Source organism: Perna viridis, chromosome 2, assembly GCF_037379345.1.
Source record: "Perna viridis isolate PV_CMFRI_1.1 ecotype Kerala chromosome 2, ASM3737934v1, whole genome shotgun sequence".
NCBI lineage: Eukaryota > Metazoa > Mollusca > Bivalvia > Mytilida > Mytilidae > Perna > Perna viridis.
The window spans coordinates 55353390-55374837 of NC_142446.1; the positions used below are offsets into that span (position 1 = coordinate 55353390).

General features: G+C 30.9%; 1 protein-coding gene across 2 annotated transcripts; it reads right to left on the reverse strand.

Moving 5' to 3' along the window:
• Positions 1 to 265: 265 nt before the first annotated feature.
• On the reverse strand, positions 266 to 21050 carry LOC148626112 (uncharacterized). Of its 2 annotated transcripts, none has more exons than XM_088569767.1 (5): positions 20900 to 21050; positions 3549 to 4230; positions 2839 to 2879; positions 2211 to 2360; positions 266 to 872 (listed from the first exon to the last, which is right to left on the reverse strand). In XM_088569767.1, the coding sequence occupies exons 2-5, from the start codon at positions 4180 to 4182 to the stop codon at positions 816 to 818; spliced, it is 882 nt and encodes a 293-aa protein (XP_088425893.1). In that variant the 5' UTR covers positions 4183 to 4230; positions 20900 to 21050; the 3' UTR covers positions 266 to 815. The 2 variants fall into 2 exon arrangements, with proteins under 2 accessions (XP_088425893.1, XP_088425892.1); XM_088569766.1 differs by lacking the exon at positions 20900 to 21050 and adding an exon at positions 16383 to 16676.
• Between the last annotated feature and the right edge of the window lie 398 nt (positions 21051 to 21448).

Below are 21448 nucleotides of genomic sequence, written 5' to 3' on the forward strand. Positions count from 1 at the left end.
ATCCAGTTTAGATTCACGGCACTTGTAGAACAAGCTTAATCACAATAATTTGTAAGTGCATATTTAACTGCCTAGGTAAAAGAACTTGTCTTTATTACAAAAAAACACATATATATTCAAAAATAGCTTTGTGTATTCGCTAATTTTAGGGTGCGCCTGTGTTTGTGTTTTGTGCTGTTGTTCTTGTGATCAAATAGTTTTCATAAACATTGTCACAGCACCGATCTATGCATAGAAATAATTTCTTATTCATACACAATTGTGGTAAGTTATTTTATTAGAAAAAAAATTATATACATTGACATATTCTTCGAAAAGGAAAGTTATATTATATGCTTCTGGTGAGAGGTTAAACCTTAAAACACGTTTACTAAAATATGAAATTTGTCATATTAATATGATCAGTATTTTTGTATTGTTGAAATAAACTGATAACTCTACAAATACAAACATTTGGCTTACAATATTTCACATCACTTTTTTTATTAAAGTGAGTTAATCTAGTAGTCATATGCTGATTAAACTGTCAGTGGAACTACTGTTGCTATACTTTACAACGGTCAACGTAAATAACGCAGGTTGTTTCACACTTCTCATATCACTTATATATCTTTGTATGTGCGATGACCATGCTGGATGATATGTGACTCAAAAGTAGGTCTTCATACTAGTAATGATATGGACGAACATTCATTGGTGTCACCAACTTGATAAACATTGTTCATTTGTAAATGGACCAGTGAAATGCCTTCATTTTAATGTATCAACTGAGATTTTGTTAATCCTTTTGAGCATACAACTTCTTTTAAGCATTGTCATTCTTCGTCCGATGATTCTAGCAGCACCGTCTCATCATTTCTGTTAGCATGTATCTAAAGGAATATAATAGAAGTTGATATTTCTAAATAGAGTATTGCCAAATATAATGTTCTTCATTATGTCCAAATGTTCGACTTAAATATAAGGCACGTGAAGAAGAAAACAACGCAGAGATTCTTTGCATTATCCAAGTATTTGGACCTTATAATCTCCAGAAATAACCATCAAAATGTTTGTTAAGTTTGTCTTAAATAACAAATTTTATGAATTGTCCATAAACACAATACAGTTTTTTTTCTAGATAGTAGCAAATAAAAGTATTTTAACGAGATAAACCTAGGGTTAAGGATATAACTCTTGAAATCAGTGATATGTTTGTATCATATTCAATTTCACCAAAGCCTATAAATCTTTCGTTTGAAATAGAATGAAATCAATAAAAGTTACTTGGATGCTTACATGAGATTGGTGTAAAATGCTGAATACAAACGTTCCAATGATTTGTAAGAATTTTGTCCCTTACTCCTTAATAGATATATCTGTTTAAACAAAACTAAGGACAATTTATACTGTTTACTTTTATATCTCAATATCATGTCCACATTATCATTTTTAAAGACATATTTTATTTGTTGCACTTTCCTTATTCTTCAGATATATTTCAAACATTTTTATTTGGTTTTTATTGTATTCCAACTTTGTCTATCTAATGCAAACAGGTTTAACTTTTCCTTCAATCAAATGTTCTGTAGATTACCAAGTAGTGTAATTGTCAATCATCGTCGTTACTGGGATGTACATTTTCTCTCAATCAATAGACAGATTATCATCTTCACATGTCCAACATGACTCCATAAAGCAGAGATAATTAGGTTTCATTAGACAATTTCCTCAGTCGAGTGTTGACCTACCCTATACTTTAAACATGGAACTCTGTAAGCCTTATCATTAAATTAATTAAAATCTTAAATTCTTTTTACCGAATGCAAACGTCAAGAATATGTTTCTTTTATCACGGCAGTAGGCGTTTTGAGTTCTGATATTTATTTAATTGAAGATTGTTAAAATATTTAAAGCTACTTCTTTTTAAATGATTCGCATGATAAGAAAAATCCAACTATTAGCAGTTTGATTACAAATGATGAATATATGATTTCGTAATTGAGATGTTAGTTTTCAACAAAAGCTATATATGCAGTAAAACCTGTCTTAACCGAATGTTTTGGGAAGTATATAATTTGTTCTGTTTAAAGAGGGTTTTTGGTTGCACAGGTTCATACTTCATTGAATTTGATATGAATAGACTGCAGAAGCTGTCTGGTTTAGACACGCTACCGGCTTATTCAGTGTTCGATCAATACAGGTTTTACTGTATTAAAATCAGTTTCTACCTGAGCTTGTAAAGCGGCCCTTATTTCCTGTATCTTCCTCTCATTTTTATAACATCGTCTAGCAGCGTATGCCATTCCTATTATACAGGCTGCTCCAACTACACCGACGGCTATTGGGACGCATATACTCATCATATATTTGCTATCATCCTGCAACAAATTTTAGATTTTAATAGTGATAGCATTGCTGATGGATTTGCAATATTTTAAATTGACATTGATTTTATTTTTTTTTTTTTCATCAAACAAAATGCATTTCGACATTTAGAGTTCCTTTCTAAATAATTTTGATATAATCATTATATTTAATAAACTGAAATTGAAATTCATAAACGGTACAATTTATCGATTGTTCCTTTGTTTTCTTTTTAAAAAAAATAATGTTTACATTCGAAAAAGTCAATGTTGAAGGTGATTTGATAACTACGTTCCCAACGGTTAAAGTAACAAGTATAGTTAAGCACAAGATCCTTCAATTTTGATGGTGATATCAGTTTTGAATCATTGACTCAAAGTTTTGTGTCAATCATGATCTCTCACAACCTTCTACCGATCACATTGGTTATATATATATAGAGAGAGAAAGAGTAGTCGCAAATATAAGTTAGTTGACAGTACGTGTACTTACTCTCCATAAAACACCTCCAAATGGTTCATCCTCTATTGGCACTGTAAATGTAGACAAAGTAACATAAAGATATCAACCTTATTAAAACGGCCATTTATTGTACTTTAAGGTAATTGTCTTCTTTTTGCTGTAGACATGTTCGTGACCAACGATTAAATGAAGCAGAATAATTGTCCTGGCTAAAACTCTGTAGGCGGTATCGTAAGTTACAAGAAAACTGTAAGATCATAGTTTGTCTGCAGGAATATCATGATGGTCATGTATTGTCATCTTATATTACATAAAGAGGATATCTTTGAAGTTAAAACAATCAATATACTCAGTGACAGCTTACAAAACCCATACAAAAGGATATATGAACGTTTGTCTTAATCATTAAGCCCTGGGATTTAAAATAGCCTTTAATTAAACCCCGCCTTAATTGTAAATGTTTTAAAATGTTTGAAGAATATTATATATACGGTTATAAATTTTAGATGTTATATATCAGAGAATGATTAAGCAAAAACAAAACCTTTCGATATTTAACAACTTTATACAATATATACATAACTGTCTGAAGAGCTGCATGTCCGAATGCGCTTACAGTTGACCTTTTTATTAATTTACTTTGTATTTTCTGATAACAACATTTTATGATTCATTCGTATTCAACTGTTAGAAGGCACATTTTGATCACTACCATAAATTATATATATATATATACATACCTAAATTCAAATGTTTCAAGTATTTGTGTTTTGTTTTGTGGGTTAATATATGCTTCTTTTCCTTGTGCTTCAATTCTGAAATATTTGTTTTGTTATCTGTGACTTGTGTAGTTGAAATATATCCTAAATCGCTATGTGAATATGTTTGTTCTTTGTCCTGTATAAGTTGTGTACTGTCATTTACAATATATCTGGTTGTAGAAGCTGAAGAAATACTTGTACTTGTCTCATTCCTGATTTCTATCGTCGCTAATTCAATTCTTCTACTCTTATTTGTTGACATGTCACTCGAATTGTTCAGCAAATTTGATACAGTTCGATTGCTGTCCTGTATAAGTTTGATTACTTTGTTATCTATAATCGTATGGTTGGAGTCTACGAACATTCTGTCTGTTTTATTGTCAAGTTCATGTTGATTCTCTTCATGCCTTTGTATTTCGCTCCCTGTTGAATTTCCAATAGACTTGAGATTATTTTTCCACTCCTTGGTCCCATTTCCGATGTGTATTGGCTCGGATATTGAATTTAAACTTTGTTCATTAGTAAATTCGTTAGAAACACTTGTTTTATTTCCGGTAACAGGAAATGCACTTTCCCAAAGGAAGTAACAGACAAACAAATAATTAGGTCCCATTAGTACAATATTAGAGTAAATTGCACTTTGCTGTAATAAATTCCATCTCTGAAATAACAAAGAAAAAACTGAATCGATTAGAAAGCATAAAGGATGACATCTACAACCTTTATTCTGTAATTCAATCTGTTAAGTAGCATGGTATCACTACTGTTCTACAAATTTATTTGTTTAAACAATTCCATTATCCAATCAGTTTCATTTGTTCTATTATCCATTGAATTATAGTTTAACAAGGCAAACATTCAATGTTGATTTTCTATTTGTTCCTGAACTTTTAGCATTCTATTTAGTCATGGATGTTGATGGTAGTTTCTCCTTAAGGTCATTTGTTTTGTTTTTGTTTTTGTTTTTGTTTTTTTATTTTAGTGATGGATGTCAAATGTAAAAATACTAATCATAAGAATATTATTGTAAACTCCGGTATTCTGTACATGTGTTTCAAGGAGTAATAGAATAATTAATTGGAAAGCGTGAATAACCAAAATATGATCACGAGTGCCGAAGAACGCCTAGATTTAACGAGTGTGCGGAACATGTTCCGCACAGGAGTTAAATTTTAAAGCGCTCTTGAACAACTATATCAGAAAATGCACTGGCTTATAAAAAGCGGCTAGATTCGCTATATATTTTATTACCCTCTTTGAATCATTATTTCAGATTATATATATTTTTCTCGAATTCAGTAAAAATATTCGATAAAATTGTACAAAGAACTACAATTTAAAGAAAAATCATATAAAAACAAAAATAATGAACAGCTTTGGGTATATTCCTAATCGACAAAAATATACAGCATAGCATTATGAATGCAATCAAAATATGAAATTAAAAATCACCAGTAAAGCTATTAATTTGCATGTATTATTGAATAAAATTAAATTTAAAATATTATTGATATTATTTCTAAATTCACATATATTTTTTTTAGAAAAGATTGCATAATTGTCATGCTGATCATTTTTTCAATTTTTTGTTTTGAAGTACGACGATCGGTACAATTCTTTCTTCTTTTTTTTTGATAATTGACACGTACAGTACAATCAATAGATTCCTCGAAAAGAGTTGTAAAGAGTTTATATAACTATAGTTTATCTATATATTCAAATTAAAAAGTTATTATTATGTTTTTGTTGATGCAGACATTAACTTATAAAGATTTTTTCTTCAATTGAATAATAATTATAATAATAATAATTATTATTATTATTATTAGTATTATTATTATTATTATTATTATTATGAAATTAAATCGAATGTTTTTGAAAAGATTGTACAGTTTTCTAAATCAGAGATACAGTATTTTGAAATTGAGAAGTTTCTTTTTATGAAATCCATAATATTTCTTCGATGGTTTTAAAAGGTAAAACTTACTAAGACATAACATTCGAAAAATCAAGAGAAATCTTTTTCCTGCCAAAATTTCAAATGTTCATATCTCAAAAAACGGATCGCACACTACATTAAATGGGCTTCTCCATTTGTATATTGACCTACTGCAGAATTAGAAATTTTAATTCGTTTCTGTTTATACGTGGAAAATTATATTGGTTTCCAGAGTTTACATAATAATTTCACAAGAATTTCACAAACGTGATTTTTACCTGATTGAGCTAAATGAATATGTGATACAGTTCACGTGAAATTCGAGTGAATTGAGTCTACACGTGAAATACATGGAAACTTTGCAAGGATTTCGTTTTAAGTGAATTTCACGTGAAGATTACATTTCTTTCATGTGAAAATCACATGAAGAGTATCTGCCTGTCTACCAGAGTTACAGATACATTTATTCCGTGTTTTTTTAATAAATGAAATACAATTGAAGCAACATTACTTTTATCACTTCAAGAACACGAACCTGTTGATCAATAAGGTGTATTCACTCACTTTCCATGATAACAATTCATAGCACTTCAACAATGCGATGAATGTTGCTAACAGTTACATTTTTCGGTGCCTTTTTGTTTGAGGACATTTGATAGTTTCTTTCGTCCTGTCTTGAGGTTGCTGTGTTTTGTTTGTAGCTGCTTTTCATAATTGATTTCTTTGTCTTATCTTTGTCATTTAACTTAAGAGTTTGGACATAGCTTTTTCTGTTGATATCCTAGATTTTTTTTTTTTTTGCTACGAGATTTATCGGATGAATATCCAATCGCAAAGAGCAATTGAATTATCTATTATTCGAATACTCCATTAATGAATGTACCGTACGTTCGGGAGAATTCCATCGGATTTTCCTAAATTGTGGGTCAGACAATAAGTCTGTTATTTCTTCTGAAAATAAAAATTTAAGAATTTCAGGTTTTCACGGTTCAAGATATATAAGATCTCAGAGATGAGTGCAGGGAAACATTGTTACAGATACTTTATAACAAGAAGAAACATGACAAGAATAGATTCTCCTATTTACATTTAATAAAAGACTCAATCCAAAATTGAGACAAAATAGAAAATGGCATAAATGGCCACAGCGCCGACAAATAAAAAATATATGTTTACATAGACATAATATGACAAGATGATTTTGCGAACCGCCGATTAAGTATGTATGGTAACATTTGAAGCGGATATCCTCCCGGTTTCAAAATAATAAATCTCAATTCTACATAATCAAGAGAGAAGCGGATACACGAAAAAACCGGTACGCCGGAATATATTCAATACAGTATTCTTTGGTTTAAACAATGAAAAGTTCAATTACTAAGGATCTGAATTGGTATCAATTCAATCACCGGTGTTTCTGGTAAGCACAGAAGACCATAAAAAACTCTGTGGTATCAAAAAAGCTTAAACACATAATATTATCCTGCACACATTTGTAGTATACATGTCCCATGACCATCTTGTCATACCAGAGTTACACATCCACCCATCAGCTGTGACGTTTTATTAAACTATGAGACAATAGAAATAATAATGAAGTAAGAACATGCATGTGTAAAACACACCCAAGACAAATGAATAATGATCTCTTCATCGCAATTATTTTAAGCATAAGGAAAAAAAACTAAACAAAAACAAAACCAAAACAAACAGCAAGAGGCACCCAGTAGCCTGAATCGCACACCTGGTTGAGTTTTGTCTTTCAAAATAAATTTAACAAGAAATTGTCCAACAATTTTGACTCAAGAAGACTTTGGTAGGACTTTTCATCAGCAATTGAAAGTTTCTTTCTATCTAACATAGTTTTCAAGATAATGGCTGAAAACTGTAAAAAAAAAACCCACATTATTGCCCTTTCCAGGGATATAACTCTTATAAGGAGTCGTCCGACAACTTTTATCCCTGAAGACTTTTGTATTTCTAATAATAAGTATCATTTCAGCTACTGACAGAATTTGGCTAAACCTAATGGTTTTAAAGATATGTGTGAAAAACTATTGACTGATCCTATGTTCTATTTTTAGTAATGTTGGCCATCTTTTTCGACGGATCAACAATCTCCATATTAGTTCTATGCAAAATATCCCACGGAACATTTATACCAAGTTTCGTTTCAATTGGTCAAATAGTGTCAGAACAGATTTTTAAAGAAATAACATTAAAAATAGCAAAAGACGTCAAAAGGGCAATAACTCCAACATGGCTTAATGAATTAAAACGAAAATATAACCGCTGGAAGATCTCATCATGCTTAACAGTTTTACGCTATGTCAGAATTTGACTAAACCTAACAGTTCTGAAGACAAATACAAAACAATAACATTAAAAATTGCAGAAAAACCTCAAAAAGGGGAAATTACTCCAACATGCTAAATTGATTAAAAAGAAATTTTGACCACAGGTAGACCTTATCATGCTGAACAGATTTACTCGTGTCAGAATTTGGCTAAACATAACGGTTTTGGAGGTATATGCAAAAAACTACTGTCTGACCCCTATTTTTATTTTTAGTAACAACGGCCATGTTCTTCGATGGATCAAAATTCCCCACATCAGTTCTATGCAGGATACCCTAAGGAATATTCATACCAAGTTTGGTTCCAATTGGTCAAGTAGTGTCAGAGGAGAAGAGTCTTGTAAAATTGTTAACAACGACGACGACGGACGACGCCACGTGATGGCAATAGCTAACATGACCTTCGGCCAGGTGAGCTAAAAAAGGAAAAGCGGTTAGATTTATAATGTATTCTGTCTGTCACAATGCTACTCGAATTTAACTTTCCTTCTCCAAAGTGATTGCATTGCAAAGTGCAGTGGAAAAGCATCATTGTGTTTGCTTGTTTCAAAAGCAGTAATGAACAAAAATAAAGAAAACAAATTGCATGTCAAACTGAAAGAGACACAACAAATGCAACTTAAAATGAGAAAGAAAATTTTACTTTTACTGAGACAGTCAAAGACTTGTATTCCGGGTGATTACTGATTTAAGCAAGAGTTATAATATACATATCAATACGTATGTAGAATCACAGTTTTACCTTAGATAAAATGAAAAAAAAGTCAATATATTTTCATTGTTGTGATATAGGGCATGTTAGTCTCGCTGTTGAAAGTATTTTAAAATATTAACAGCATATGTCAAAACATAATAAAGTTACGACCAATTAAACATTTTGATGGGTCACCCCATGTGGAAATTAGTGAAAATGGTTATTTTTGTTCCCATAGTAACTGCCTTTGAATCAAGTCACAACAAGAGCTATTAATGAATGCTAAAACTAGTATGTCAACTTACAGAGAACATTCATATATAAAACTTCTTTTATGAAAAAAAAGAAAAGAAGTAATTGCCTAAACAAGAAATTGACCTATAAATATGTTGACCTTGAGAATAAAGGTTAAGGTCAAAGATTATTTTTTCACATTAAATGTGATATACGCCTATGATGATATACCCACATAAAATATAAACAGCATATGTCAAAAGATTAAAAAGTTATGGCCAAAAAACTGTTTTTGAATGGTGGTCTTAATTATGAAAATAGCTTAAATTGTTTCCATGGTTACAACCCTTAGATACGATTGCACCAAAAATATTCCTGTGTGAATTAAGCCTAGAGTATGTCTTTTCAATGATACATGTTAGTTTTTATTTCTGCATTTCTGCATTTTGCTAGTATTTCTCATCAAAATCAAGTTTATTTAAAGCTTGTGAACCCTACTTTATATTTTGTGGCGATTCAATTTAAGGATGGATATAAGATACAAGTCCATCATCTAATAAAAATGCTCAAATTCAGTAGATTTTACCAGTTTGTTAAACCAAACCCTTAGACTTTAATGGTATTGATTGAATTTGGGAAAATGCCCTGGAAAAGTGTTTTTGGCGGGAAAAATACTATTTTATGTTGCTATGGCAACCATAGTCCATAGCAACCAAACAGGGGTCATGATTTAAGTTATTCATTAAAGTGTAACAACTGGTAAAGTTTAATGCTTTTATGAGAATGTGTGGCCATACGTTCGTTGATCCTAACAGAATATTGATGTTAAAAAACAAAGACTTTTTGTTTTGTTTTGTATTACGTTTTGCTACTTCCGGGTTCATCGATATAATGCATAGTAATCTGAATATTCTGTGTTATTTTATTACCAGACATAAGATGATACAGAAATAGTTAAGCATCTTATTTTTATTATCATATTTACGCATAAGAGGTTTAAGTTGATAAGATTGTAAACAACTATTTCTTATACTTTTGAATGGGAGTTGAGGACCCATTCTCGTATATGGTTACCTGACGAGACTTACAAGCTCAATATGAAATGACGATCTAAATTGAGAATGATCATGCGGAAATATGATTGAACTTGGATAAGACTGCTCGTTTGTCTTAAATTGACAGAAATAACTTATTGGTTTCATATGTAAAAGTGGCATAGCTGATATTGTGTTATCAATTACAAAATACTTTTGCTTTTGTAATTTTATATATTCTTTACAAACGCAGGTGGTATTTACCAACCAACTAGTAAGACCTTTCTGGTCCCGAATTATACCGTACATTATTTATTAAAAACTTTATAGTGTTACAAATTTGAAAAAGGAGGCTTTATTCTTTGTTTTGCTCATCGTAGAACCTCTTCGTGATGTATTTGGCTTTCCAATGTTTTTTGTTTAACATTTGTATTGTGATCGTCCGATGTATTTGATAATAATGCTCTGATCCGAGGTTACTCCTTGATACACATGTACAGCAGATCAAAATTTGCTATATAAATATGATTTGCATTTTTTAGACCAGGTGATTGCATTACCTGCTAGGCGATAAATTATTTTCATAATTGTTTTTTTCGTAATTGACGTCCAATATGATTATTTGAAAGTCTAAGGTAAGCCTATAAGTGAGGAACGAAAACCCAACCATCGTATTTTGATCTTAAGAAGAAAGTTATCGGAAAATATAAAATGAATTCCAGTAAACTTTTACATAAAGTTTTTAACAATACGATGGCTTAAAATTAAAAAGAAAACAATTTTTTAATGAAAATTTTTTTTACTGACATAAACTATTTGTTGTTTTTGTTTGTTTTTTTTTCAATAGTCAGCGAATAAACAAGTCTTCAGACAGAGTTAATCATTTACATATACATTGTCACTGAAGAGTGGCATCATAAATCCAATTATTACTGTGGACAATTTTAAATTTCTACATTAAGCGACGGTGCATTTTTTTAAACATGAATTTCACTATGATCAAACTTTTACCTTAAAAAAATTATAATTAAATATTCATATCTTTTGTCCAAGCTCCACGCAGCGGTAGTCGTTCGTTTCCTCCCTTATTAGCCGCTGCTGACAAGCCTTCGAAATATTCAAATCGAACGTCGTTTGACAATCGGATAACCTCGTGTAAAATCATTAATTTTTTTCCGACTTTTCAAGATTCTTGATATTTTTTAAAGGGCTGGCTGTAGCATCTAGAGTGAATTTCGAACGTCAGATGCTGTTTCGGAGTTTGATTTTGTTTCAATCGTCAGACAGAATCAGAAATAGATCTTTTTCCGATGATGTCGAAAATTATCGAAATTCAAGATCATCAGTTACTGCTCTCATATATACTGATGATTTTTCGACTAGATTATCTAAGTACCATTTTCACTTCAAAACATTTGATGAAACCCATTTCTGATTATTCCTTTATGTATAGCTTTCAGTTAAAGAAAAAATATACAATTATTGTGATTTGCTTATAAAAGACTTTAATTTCTACTGAAATACTGAATTTTGTATAATGCATCGTCTGTGAAGCAAACATGAACTACTGTTGACAGTAGAAATTAAATTCGAGTACAGCTTTTTGCTGATAGTATTATAGCACAGATTACAAACATTCAGCTATTGTGTATCTGTAAAATGCCTTCATGCATTGTATACTGAGCAACAGAAGACATGCACCCAGCCTTACCGAGTGGTACAATTTCAGAAATTTATATATTTTATCAATTTAAATGAAATACTAAATCGCAGTCATTGAAGGAACTTGCGCTTTGGTTGTAATAAAAGGGGGTTTCATGTAAAGGATTTTTAAAAGGACACATGCCTTACAAGTTTTTGACCAGAAAATTTCGTTTTCAGAATATTTAAGACTGTATTTGGTTTGGGGCAAAAAGATTTCCTGTTGAAGACCGTAAGTTGTAGAATGTTCATCGAGCTGTACATTGACAACGTATATTTCGCTCCGATTGAATTTTTAGTGACATGTATTGACAAAGGACTTAAAATACGAATTTTAGAATCTTTACAGAAGCTTAACTAAAGAAGGATTCATTTAATTATCCATTCTTTCGTTAAGACGTTTTTAGAGTTAAAATAATGATATAATCTTTTTACAACAGACTTTGATGTTTTCAATGTAAATATAATCAAACATGATCATCTTTCTTCGTAAGAATAAACAATTGACAAAGAAAACAAAGAAACGGAATTGAATCAGACGTTTTTTTCGTTTTTTTTTAATTTTGTTTCTGTTTATTTTTTTAAGTAGCAGTCTTTATTTATTTATTCGACAGTACATGTTTACTACATATTGAATACTAAGAAATTATTCAAAAACAGTTACAAACCCGATATTCAGTGTTAGATGACGGGTGCCGTTGGCGAAACAAGACATGCTTATAACGAGCAACCATCGAGAGTAGAAATTAAAGTTACTCTTTGGTGGCGGTGGTTAAGCAATGATTAGGAACATTTAACAACTGTATATTTGTAACATGCTTCCATTCATTGTATTTCAATACAGCTCGATCAGATCTAAAGTTGTTTAGACTATGGTGAGTTTTGGACAATAATAAAAGTAGTTTCTGCAGACGACTACTTGTATTGACTTTTAATTATTGAAAAATATGTAAAATGCGAAATGAATCTTTACAGAAACATAACTTAATTGATTCATATATTTGTCCATTCTTACTTCAAGATGGTATTTAGAATGAAAACAGTAAAATCCGCTTACAATAGATATTTTTTTTATAAGTAAATGTAATGACACATCATTCTTTTTCATACGAATAAACAATCGGCAAGTAAAATCTTGATACTGTTAGGAAAATAAACTGAATCAGGTGTATTTAGTAACAGTCTTTATTAATATCAGACAAGCGGTGATTCATGCATGTCAAAAAACCAACAAGTTCAGCCTTATTTCTTATTCAGTTACAGACTACATAACAAGTTTTAGTTTGTCATTTTATTGTTGCCTTTTGATATAAACAATATATTGATTGTACTTGATATTGGCACTTTTTGAGATTTATAGTTCTTGATTTTTTTTTAATTTAAAGGCTGAGTATTGTATGGTTTCTTCAAAATACAGATCTGTATGAGAGAGAATAATAGTTACTTAAAAATACGGCAAATGTAGGTCAAAAAGGTGCAAGGAGACGGTGCATTAGAAAAACAAAAAATAAACAAATAAATAAAATGAAAATATTCTTTATTAAAAATGTAAAACAATATTTTGTTAAATGCATTCTCTCCATAAAGTAAAAATGAAGAACTCCCGAAACTGAAATTCTTTCGTGTTAGTGTTATAGCAGTGATAACAATTATTTAATTATTGTACATCAGTAACATGTTTTCATATCAATACAAGCCAACCAGACCAGACAGTGTTAAGACTATATAGAGAATGGGACAAACAAAAAAAAGATTTTTCATTGAAGACTACTTGTGAGTTCTAGAATGTTCATCGAGCTGTACACTACCAACGTAAGATACACTCCGATTGACTTCTCAGTTATTGACAAAGGACTTAGAATGTGAATTTTAGAATCTTTACAGAAGCTTAACCTAAGAATGATTCATTTAATTATTCATTCTTACGTTAAGATATAAATCCGAGTAAAATAATATGACCCTTTTATAACAGAAATGGTTTCAAAGTATTTTCATTTTCCTTCGTACGTATAAACAATCAGCGATTAAAACCCCTATACTATTTAGGAAAAACAAGTAACTGAATCAGGTCTTTTAGTAGCAATCTTTATAAATATCAGAAAAGGTGATGATTCATGGCAGTCCAAAACCAAACAAATTCAGACTTATTTCTTATTCACGAAAGTGACTGAACAGATATCCAGTTTTAGATTGTCACTTGTATTGTTTCAATTTTGATATAAATAATATATATAAAGTGTTTATGAAATTTTGCATTTTTCAAGAGTTATCGTTCTTGAGTTAATGATACCGCTAAAACAGATATGCACGCTAAAGGACTACAGTTACTTAAAAATATGTCGTATGTAGATGCAGCGGGCACCTTGTGAACAGCAAAAACAAATATAGGTAAACCTTTGTCAAAATGTTATCAACAAATTTATATTATTTCTAAAAAATCATACTGCATTGAAGTATTGTATTTTGCCAAATGTTGTCTAAAGTTTAAACGAGCCACAATCGACAGTAGAAATTAAAGTTTAGCACAACTCATTGGCTGCAGTGTACATACATTTAACTAATGTTACTTACTATTGTAACAATCTGTTACACATTTCCTGCCATACATTGTGTTTCAATACAGCACGATCGCTTCAGAAGGTCTTTTGACTATGGAGAGTTTTGGGTAAGCACAAAATGATTTCTTGTAATTTCCAGAATGTCTATTGAGCTGTACTCAATAGTATAATACGTATAATACGCTCTGGTTGGCTTTTTAAGTTATTGTAAGAGAACTTAAAAATCAAAATTGGAATCTTTACAGAAGCTTTACTTAAGAATAATTCATTAAATTGTCAATTCTTACTTTAAGATGTTATTTATAGTGAAAATGAAATAATCTTTTTACAATAGAAATTGATGTTTTAAATGTAAACACCATTAATCATTATCATTTTCTTTCGTGCGAATAAACAATTATTCAATACCATCTTTATACTGTTACTTAATCAGGTGTTTTTTTGTTTTTTTGTTTTTTTTTTTTATGGTACCAGTCTTTATAAATATCAGACTGAAAGTGATTCATGCTTGTCAAAATTCCAACAAATACACTCTTATTTCTCATTCGGAAAAAAATTACAGAAGTACATATCATTTCTTAGGCTGTTAATAAAAGAATTAAAGATAGATTGTGTGTGAAATTGACGCAGTTAAAATTGTTAAAAAAGAGTTATCTTTTTTGATATGGTATTTGGTTGATATAATGAGAAAACCAGTATATGGTTTCTGCAAATTACAGATCTTTATGCCAATAGTTTCTTTAAAAATATGGCGTTTGTATTTGGACAAAAATCTTTTATTCGGTCGTTGTTTTTTTCCCACCTAGAATCACCTGTACTATGACAGTGTCTGAATTTTATATAGATAGACACTTTAGCTTACAACTGTTTTCCTACTTCATTACATTTAATATGGACGACTTAATAATAAAAAGGACAGTACAAAAATGAAATTATATTTTCTATTTCAACATAACATTATTATCAAAATTAAAGGACCTATTTCTCATGTCCACATATTACTGCCTTGCCTTCAACATTCTGTAAATTGTTGCTATACCGGTCGGTCTGAGGTTTAAAATAATGTAAATATTCGAAACTACTACTTTGTCTATGAACATTTAAATGTTGACGTTCTTATTTCTATGCCGAATTGTCACCTACTTTTTTAACAAAACAAATTTGCAAAAAAAATAAAATTGTTTTAATGAAAAATGGCAAATCAGGCACGTGTCAACATGAACTGTTTTACCTTCATAAAATTTCCATGATTTTTTAAAAATTACTTAAATAAGACTTTAATTTTAGTCCAGTGACCATATCGATAATTTTCAAATAAAGTCAGGCATTTAAGGAAGTCATCGTCTATTAGACATGTATATAAGCCGCATGTTTACTCTAAAATTAACATTTTGGCATTAGTAATATTACTCAAGTCAATGTTCGTTATCTGATGCATTCAAGTGTTCAAATGTTGATTATGATGCTATGTGGTGAAAGAGTAATCAAAAAAGGAACCAAGGTTATAGTGGTAATCAAAAGAATGTAATCCAGGGACAAAGACCAGACATGGAAAACAGACACAAACAACAAAGAACATAAAGTAACTAAAATAATACATACAAAGTAACAAAAGTAAATGAGCAACTCGGACTCCACTACAAACTGGGAGCATGGACCAGGTGCACCGGTAGGGTAAGCGTCCTCTGCTTTTCTAGAAATACCCGCCGAGTTGCTCATAAAAAGTCAAGTCCGGGGTAGACAAACGAGGAAAGGAAAACTATGACCCGTTGAATAAATCAGTTTTCAAGAAGCAGATGAATACACCATAACGATCCACGAGTTCATGATGACGACCAAAAAATTTCTGTACTGATGACTTCAACCTTGTAGCAACATAACCCTGTTCCAGAAGCCTATTTGTTGGAGTTCCAGCGCGATACAAAAAGTCTGTGTAGTTTCGACAAGCTCTGGCATAACGTATGAGTTGTGATATGAACACTCCAAAAAAAAAATCAAAAACTGCAAAATCAAATAAAATACTTGCGTATGAATTTAAATGAAAACACCACAATATACAACTTGCATTTGTATTAATTGTAATGTTTTATTGTTCAAACGCAGGGAATAGTTAAAAAAGAGATCTAGAGTTCTGTCATTGAACGTCATGATAAAATTCGAAGCATTTTTAACTTTTTGCCAATTTCACCTGATATTTAAGTTATTCATACTCAGAATTAGTGTCGATTTCTGACCAAAGAACTAAATCGAATTTTAAATAATAACATGAAAATATATAATATACAATATGTACTCACAAAATGACTAATTATGAATAGCTCCGAACAAAATCCTTAATAATCAGAACTAAAACATCATTTCATCGGCAAAATGACTTGATGTATGGAAATTTTGCAATCTACTCCGAATTTTATTAACTGATACTAGTGTACTATGCCAATCATTCTAGAGCATAAGTCGATACCACCATTAGAAGCATTGCAGTGTCGATTTGTTGAGATATAGACAGGCACTGAATTTACTCAATATAACATCACAGAAGATTACAACGTATTTACTTTACACTTTTTCCCGGCCTTAGCAAAATTTGAATAGGTCTTTAATTCCTGGTTATAAAAAATTAGTACCAATATCAGGAGTGGTTAGCATTGAGTATTCATAAGTTTAATGATTGTTTATGATAACAGATAAAACATAAAAAATCCATTAACTGTCATCTAATATGGTGAAATATTATTTTAAACACTGCAGCATCTAGAGCCGACACAGGACGTCCCATTCAGCATGTACCTTTTAATAACAATGAATCACTCGTAAAAGTCTTCATCAAGATTTGACCATATCATGGTAAAAATTAACTATTTGAAATTTCCTGTTTGGAACTCTTCCCCTGTTTAAAAATTGATTTCAAATACATCAGCAATATCCTCTTTTCAAATATAAAAAAAACCTCTCTGTGATCGTATCAAACTTTGAAATAATTTTAGATTATAGTATAATAGTCATTATAATAGATTTTGCTAGGTTTTAAAACAAGACGGGCAGTGTACATTTATATATATATATACCTTTATATACCTTTCCTAAATAAGGGCAACATCAAAATTGCCGAACACTTATACGATCCATAATCAAGTTACGACAAAATACATTCTAGTATTACATCACCGGAATAGCTTGTACCGCAATGGTCCTGTCTTGGTACTGGTATTTTAAACGAAATGGTGGGTTAAATATAAAATTAGCCAAGATATCCGAGTTCTTAACGATTGACATGACTGTAAATAAAATCCAGAAATGGTCGAGTTAACCCAAGCAACTTACATTGATTAGCTGATAACTCATCGTCTCAGGTTGTTTTTTTTATATAAAAAGGACTGCTTGTTAACATGAACAACTTTGGAGCAAAAGACCTTGCTTTTTTTTTTTCTTTTTTATTTTTTTTTGGTGGGGTTAACGAAAAAAACACTGATGACTTTTGCAATGAAACCAAAGCATTAATATAAATAATATAAATATTAGTTTACCTCTTTTTGCCTGTATTTTACCTCTATTCTCTCTTCCAGCTACACTTAAAAAGACATTGCAGAATCTAAACATTGAGGAATACTTAAAATCCCCTCTGACATGTGACTGTGCTTCTCTTATTAATTACAGTCCTTCTGGTCATGTCATCACTGGAGATTTGAATATCATTGAGATCGAACTCCTACGTAAGGTAGTTCCTCATGGTCCAAAATTCAGAGAGCCACAGCGCCTCAATTGGAAACTTTAAATTCAAAACCATAATGGATGCTGTTGAAGATTATGCCAGATCATGGATAAAGAGAGAAAAGGACAAAGAACCAGAAATTGAATCTTTGTCAGATTGGATACGCGCCATCCGATCGTTGGTACGGAATCGCATTGATAATCTCCAGAAATGTGTCAATGAAAGATCAAAGTCCGTATTCAACAATCGTGAGGCACTTGAATGTCGTTCCTTACTACATGAGAAATATGTTATCGTTCCTGCACACAAAGCTTGAAACAACATTGTATTTAATTGCAAAGCGCATTACCTCAGTTGCCTAATTAAGGAATTGGGCATTGATAGTAACATCCCAAGTAATGCCACATACAAATGTACTACTTTTGATAAAGATGAAATCCTTAACAACCACAAGTCCTTCATGACTTCTCTCAACATCGAAACAAATGTGAGGACTTACCTTACTTGTATTGGATTCCCAAACTTCATAAGAATCCATACAAAGAAAGGTATATTGCAGGATCTTCATTTGCTCCACAAAGGAGATGTCAATTCATCTTACAAAAATATTGTCCGTCCGCAGTGAATGATGGACAACAAGCGTATTCAATACTATCTACTCAATAAGTGGCATTAATCATATGTGGATACTTAAAAATTCTAGATTTACTTCAAAACCTAAAATCCAGCAAATTTTCGGAAATTAGTTCTCTCCAAACTTTTCACTTCTCAACTCTTTACATTACGTTACCACATGATAAATTGAAATCTCGTTTGAAAGGACTTAATCGTAAATCTTTTGTCGTTTCAAAAAATTATGTTGTTCTCGGTTACAAATCCACATATTTTTCTAAAACATCGCAGAAGGGCAAAGTATGCTACACAGAAAAGCAGATTTGCGATATGCTTGATTTCCTCATTGATAACATATTTGTCACATTTTGAGGAGCTATTTTTCAACAAGTTGGCATTCCAATGGGCACTGTGTTCCTCTCTTGGCCAATTTGTTTTTATACTCATAAGAGACTGAATTTCTTCAAAATCTCATAAATAATAAATATTTAAAAGGTGCTAAATCCTTTAACTTTATATACAGATATATTGATGATGTATTGTCCATCAGCAACCCCTCTTTTGGTAAATGGTTACCGTCAATATATCCACCAGAGCTCGTGATGAAGGAGACTACAGAAACAGCCTGTTCTGCATCTTTTTTTCCAAGCACTAAGATTTATGATAAAAGAGACGACTTTAATTCTAATATCAAATTTTGACTTATCTAAGCAGCAATATCCTGCTTCATTTCCTGCATATGGTGTTTATATTTCACAATTGATTCGCTACGCTATAACAAGTACTAACTACTCGGATACCTTGAACGCCATATATATCTGCGTGACAGATTCCTGAATCAGGGGTATAAGAAATGCGTCTTAACAGGTCTCTTACAAAATTCTTTTTTAGATATCAGTCCTTGGTTGAAAAATACTCAGTTTCTTCTAAAACAATTAGTAAAGCTCCGATGGTGTAATATCTATTTTGCCAGATTTATTTTGGACTTGACTTGATTATGAATTAACACTATTTAAATCTGAAATTACATTTATCTCAAAGTCATAAAATTGCACGTTTAGAAGTTTATGTTTTTAAAATCACAAAAATGCCTTGAACTATCATAAACAAAAAATGATTGAAAAATGTATGAGAGAGAAAACACTTTTATCGGAATACTACGTTTGTAAAACAGATTTTATTTTTTTAGTTTTGCGATTAATTTAGTTTCGTATTAATTGAAGTATTTATTTCTGTCAGACGACAAGTTACAGTTAGTTGATGTATTTATTTCTAATATGGGCCTAATTTTTTTTATCAAAAATCTACGTATAATGCTATATGTTAAAAGAAGAAATGCATAAAATGATATAGAAAAAAATGTTATCATCACTTATATCAATCTTGGAGTTAAATTACAGAAACTAAAGACCAATGGTCAAAACTATTATTTAAGAGTAATCACGGGAACGAAGATTATAGCGGTAATCAAAAGAATGTAATCCAGGGACAAAGACCAGACATGAAAAACAGACATACACAAGAAAGAACATAAAGTAACTAAAATCATACCTTCAAAGTAACAAAAGCAAATGAGCAACTCGGACTCCATTAAAAACTGGGAGCATGGATCAGGCGCACCGGTGGGGAAAGCCTCCTCTAAGTCACTAACCCATTTAAGCACCTGTCTTTGTAAGAATCATGCAAAATCTGAAAAACGTGATACACTTCAAAAAAGGCTACATATTTTTATTTTTGTAATTAAGTTGTTTTATGGGTCTATACTATGGAATGTGTAATTATTCATTCAAATCAGCCTGTCTTAGGAGATAATCGACATTGAAAATACAGTAGATTCTATTGTATTTGAGCGCCATTTACAGAGTTATCTCCTTTAATTTTGAAATCTACAGTGCATTCTATATAATTTTTATCTCCTAAGAGCACGGGTTATATGAAAAACCACATATTTATTTCTGTTTACTATGACATTTCAAACAAAATATCAAAAATAAAAATATGTAGGCTTTTTACCCATGAATCACATTTTGCATGATCCTTAGCTGGAGTGCTACTTAAATGATGATACTCATGAAACCCATATATCAAGAATAACCGGTTTCTTTTTCCAATTTCTATCAGTTTTAAGTGAACTTACAGACGTTATGGACCAACCTCTAAAAAATTATTCAAGACACTAAAGCAAATTAGGTATGAGAACTCGTGAAACTGATATCAAGAATAGCCGATGTTGTATATTTATCAATATCTACCAGCTTTAGGTGATTGTCTAATTTTGAACGATGCAGCAACATCTGCGCTTCCGCTCAATTTCTTCCTCTGTGGAATAAAAATAAGCTGTTTATCAGAAACATTTACTTAGTTGCTGAAAATATATTTGGTTTGTATTTAAATGTTACTGTTAATAAATTGCAAATGTTGTAATAGACTTTACTCAAACCTTATCTACGACACATATAAATAACATTCGATCATATAAAGTAAACTTACGAATACAAGAATTATCAACTCCGAAATTGATCCTTCATCAGAACTGAACAATTTCCATCAGATAAATGATCTGTCGTATGGATAAGTTTATTATCCAATCCGGATATTTATTAACTACAAAAAACTTATTCTGTCAGTCACTCTGAAGACCAAGTCGATACCACACCGGCATTTTTCGTCAACAATGCGAAACTTCAGTTCATATGATGTCATAAAATTCCATATAAATTGTTTAGTATAGTAATTATACTGTTGTCCATGAGGGCGTTTCATTCATATGAATGCATATGTCTAGTTTGTGTGAAATGTAATGTACCCTTACATATATTGACTTTCTAATATTTGCATTACGTTCATTTGTTCCCTTAAATGATAGTTAAACACTTTTTATTTTGTTAAGAGGCCAGTTGAAGCAAAGTTGATTAAAGCAAAGAATTACAGAAACACTTTAAGTACTAGTCCATATACAATGCAGGCACTGCCTAAGGTAAGGTGATTCATGGTGTAGAAAAATCTATGGATCAGATGATGCTTTTTTGGTCTACATAT

What these genes read in the sequence shown, in the direction of transcription:
- LOC148626112 (XM_088569767.1), bottom strand. Translation starts at nt 4,182, where the DNA reads ATGGGACCTAATTATTTGTTTGTCTGTTACTTCCTTTGGGAAAGTGCA. An exon ending in CTTGAAACATTTGAATTTAG is followed by an intron (nt 2,880 to 3,548) that starts GTATGTATATAT and finishes CTACATTTACAG; the next exon opens with TGCCAATAGAGGATGAACCA. An exon ending in GGGCCGCTTTACAAGCTCAG is followed by an intron (nt 873 to 2,210) that starts GTAGAAACTGAT and finishes ATATTCCTTTAG; the next exon opens with ATACATGCTAACAGAAATGA.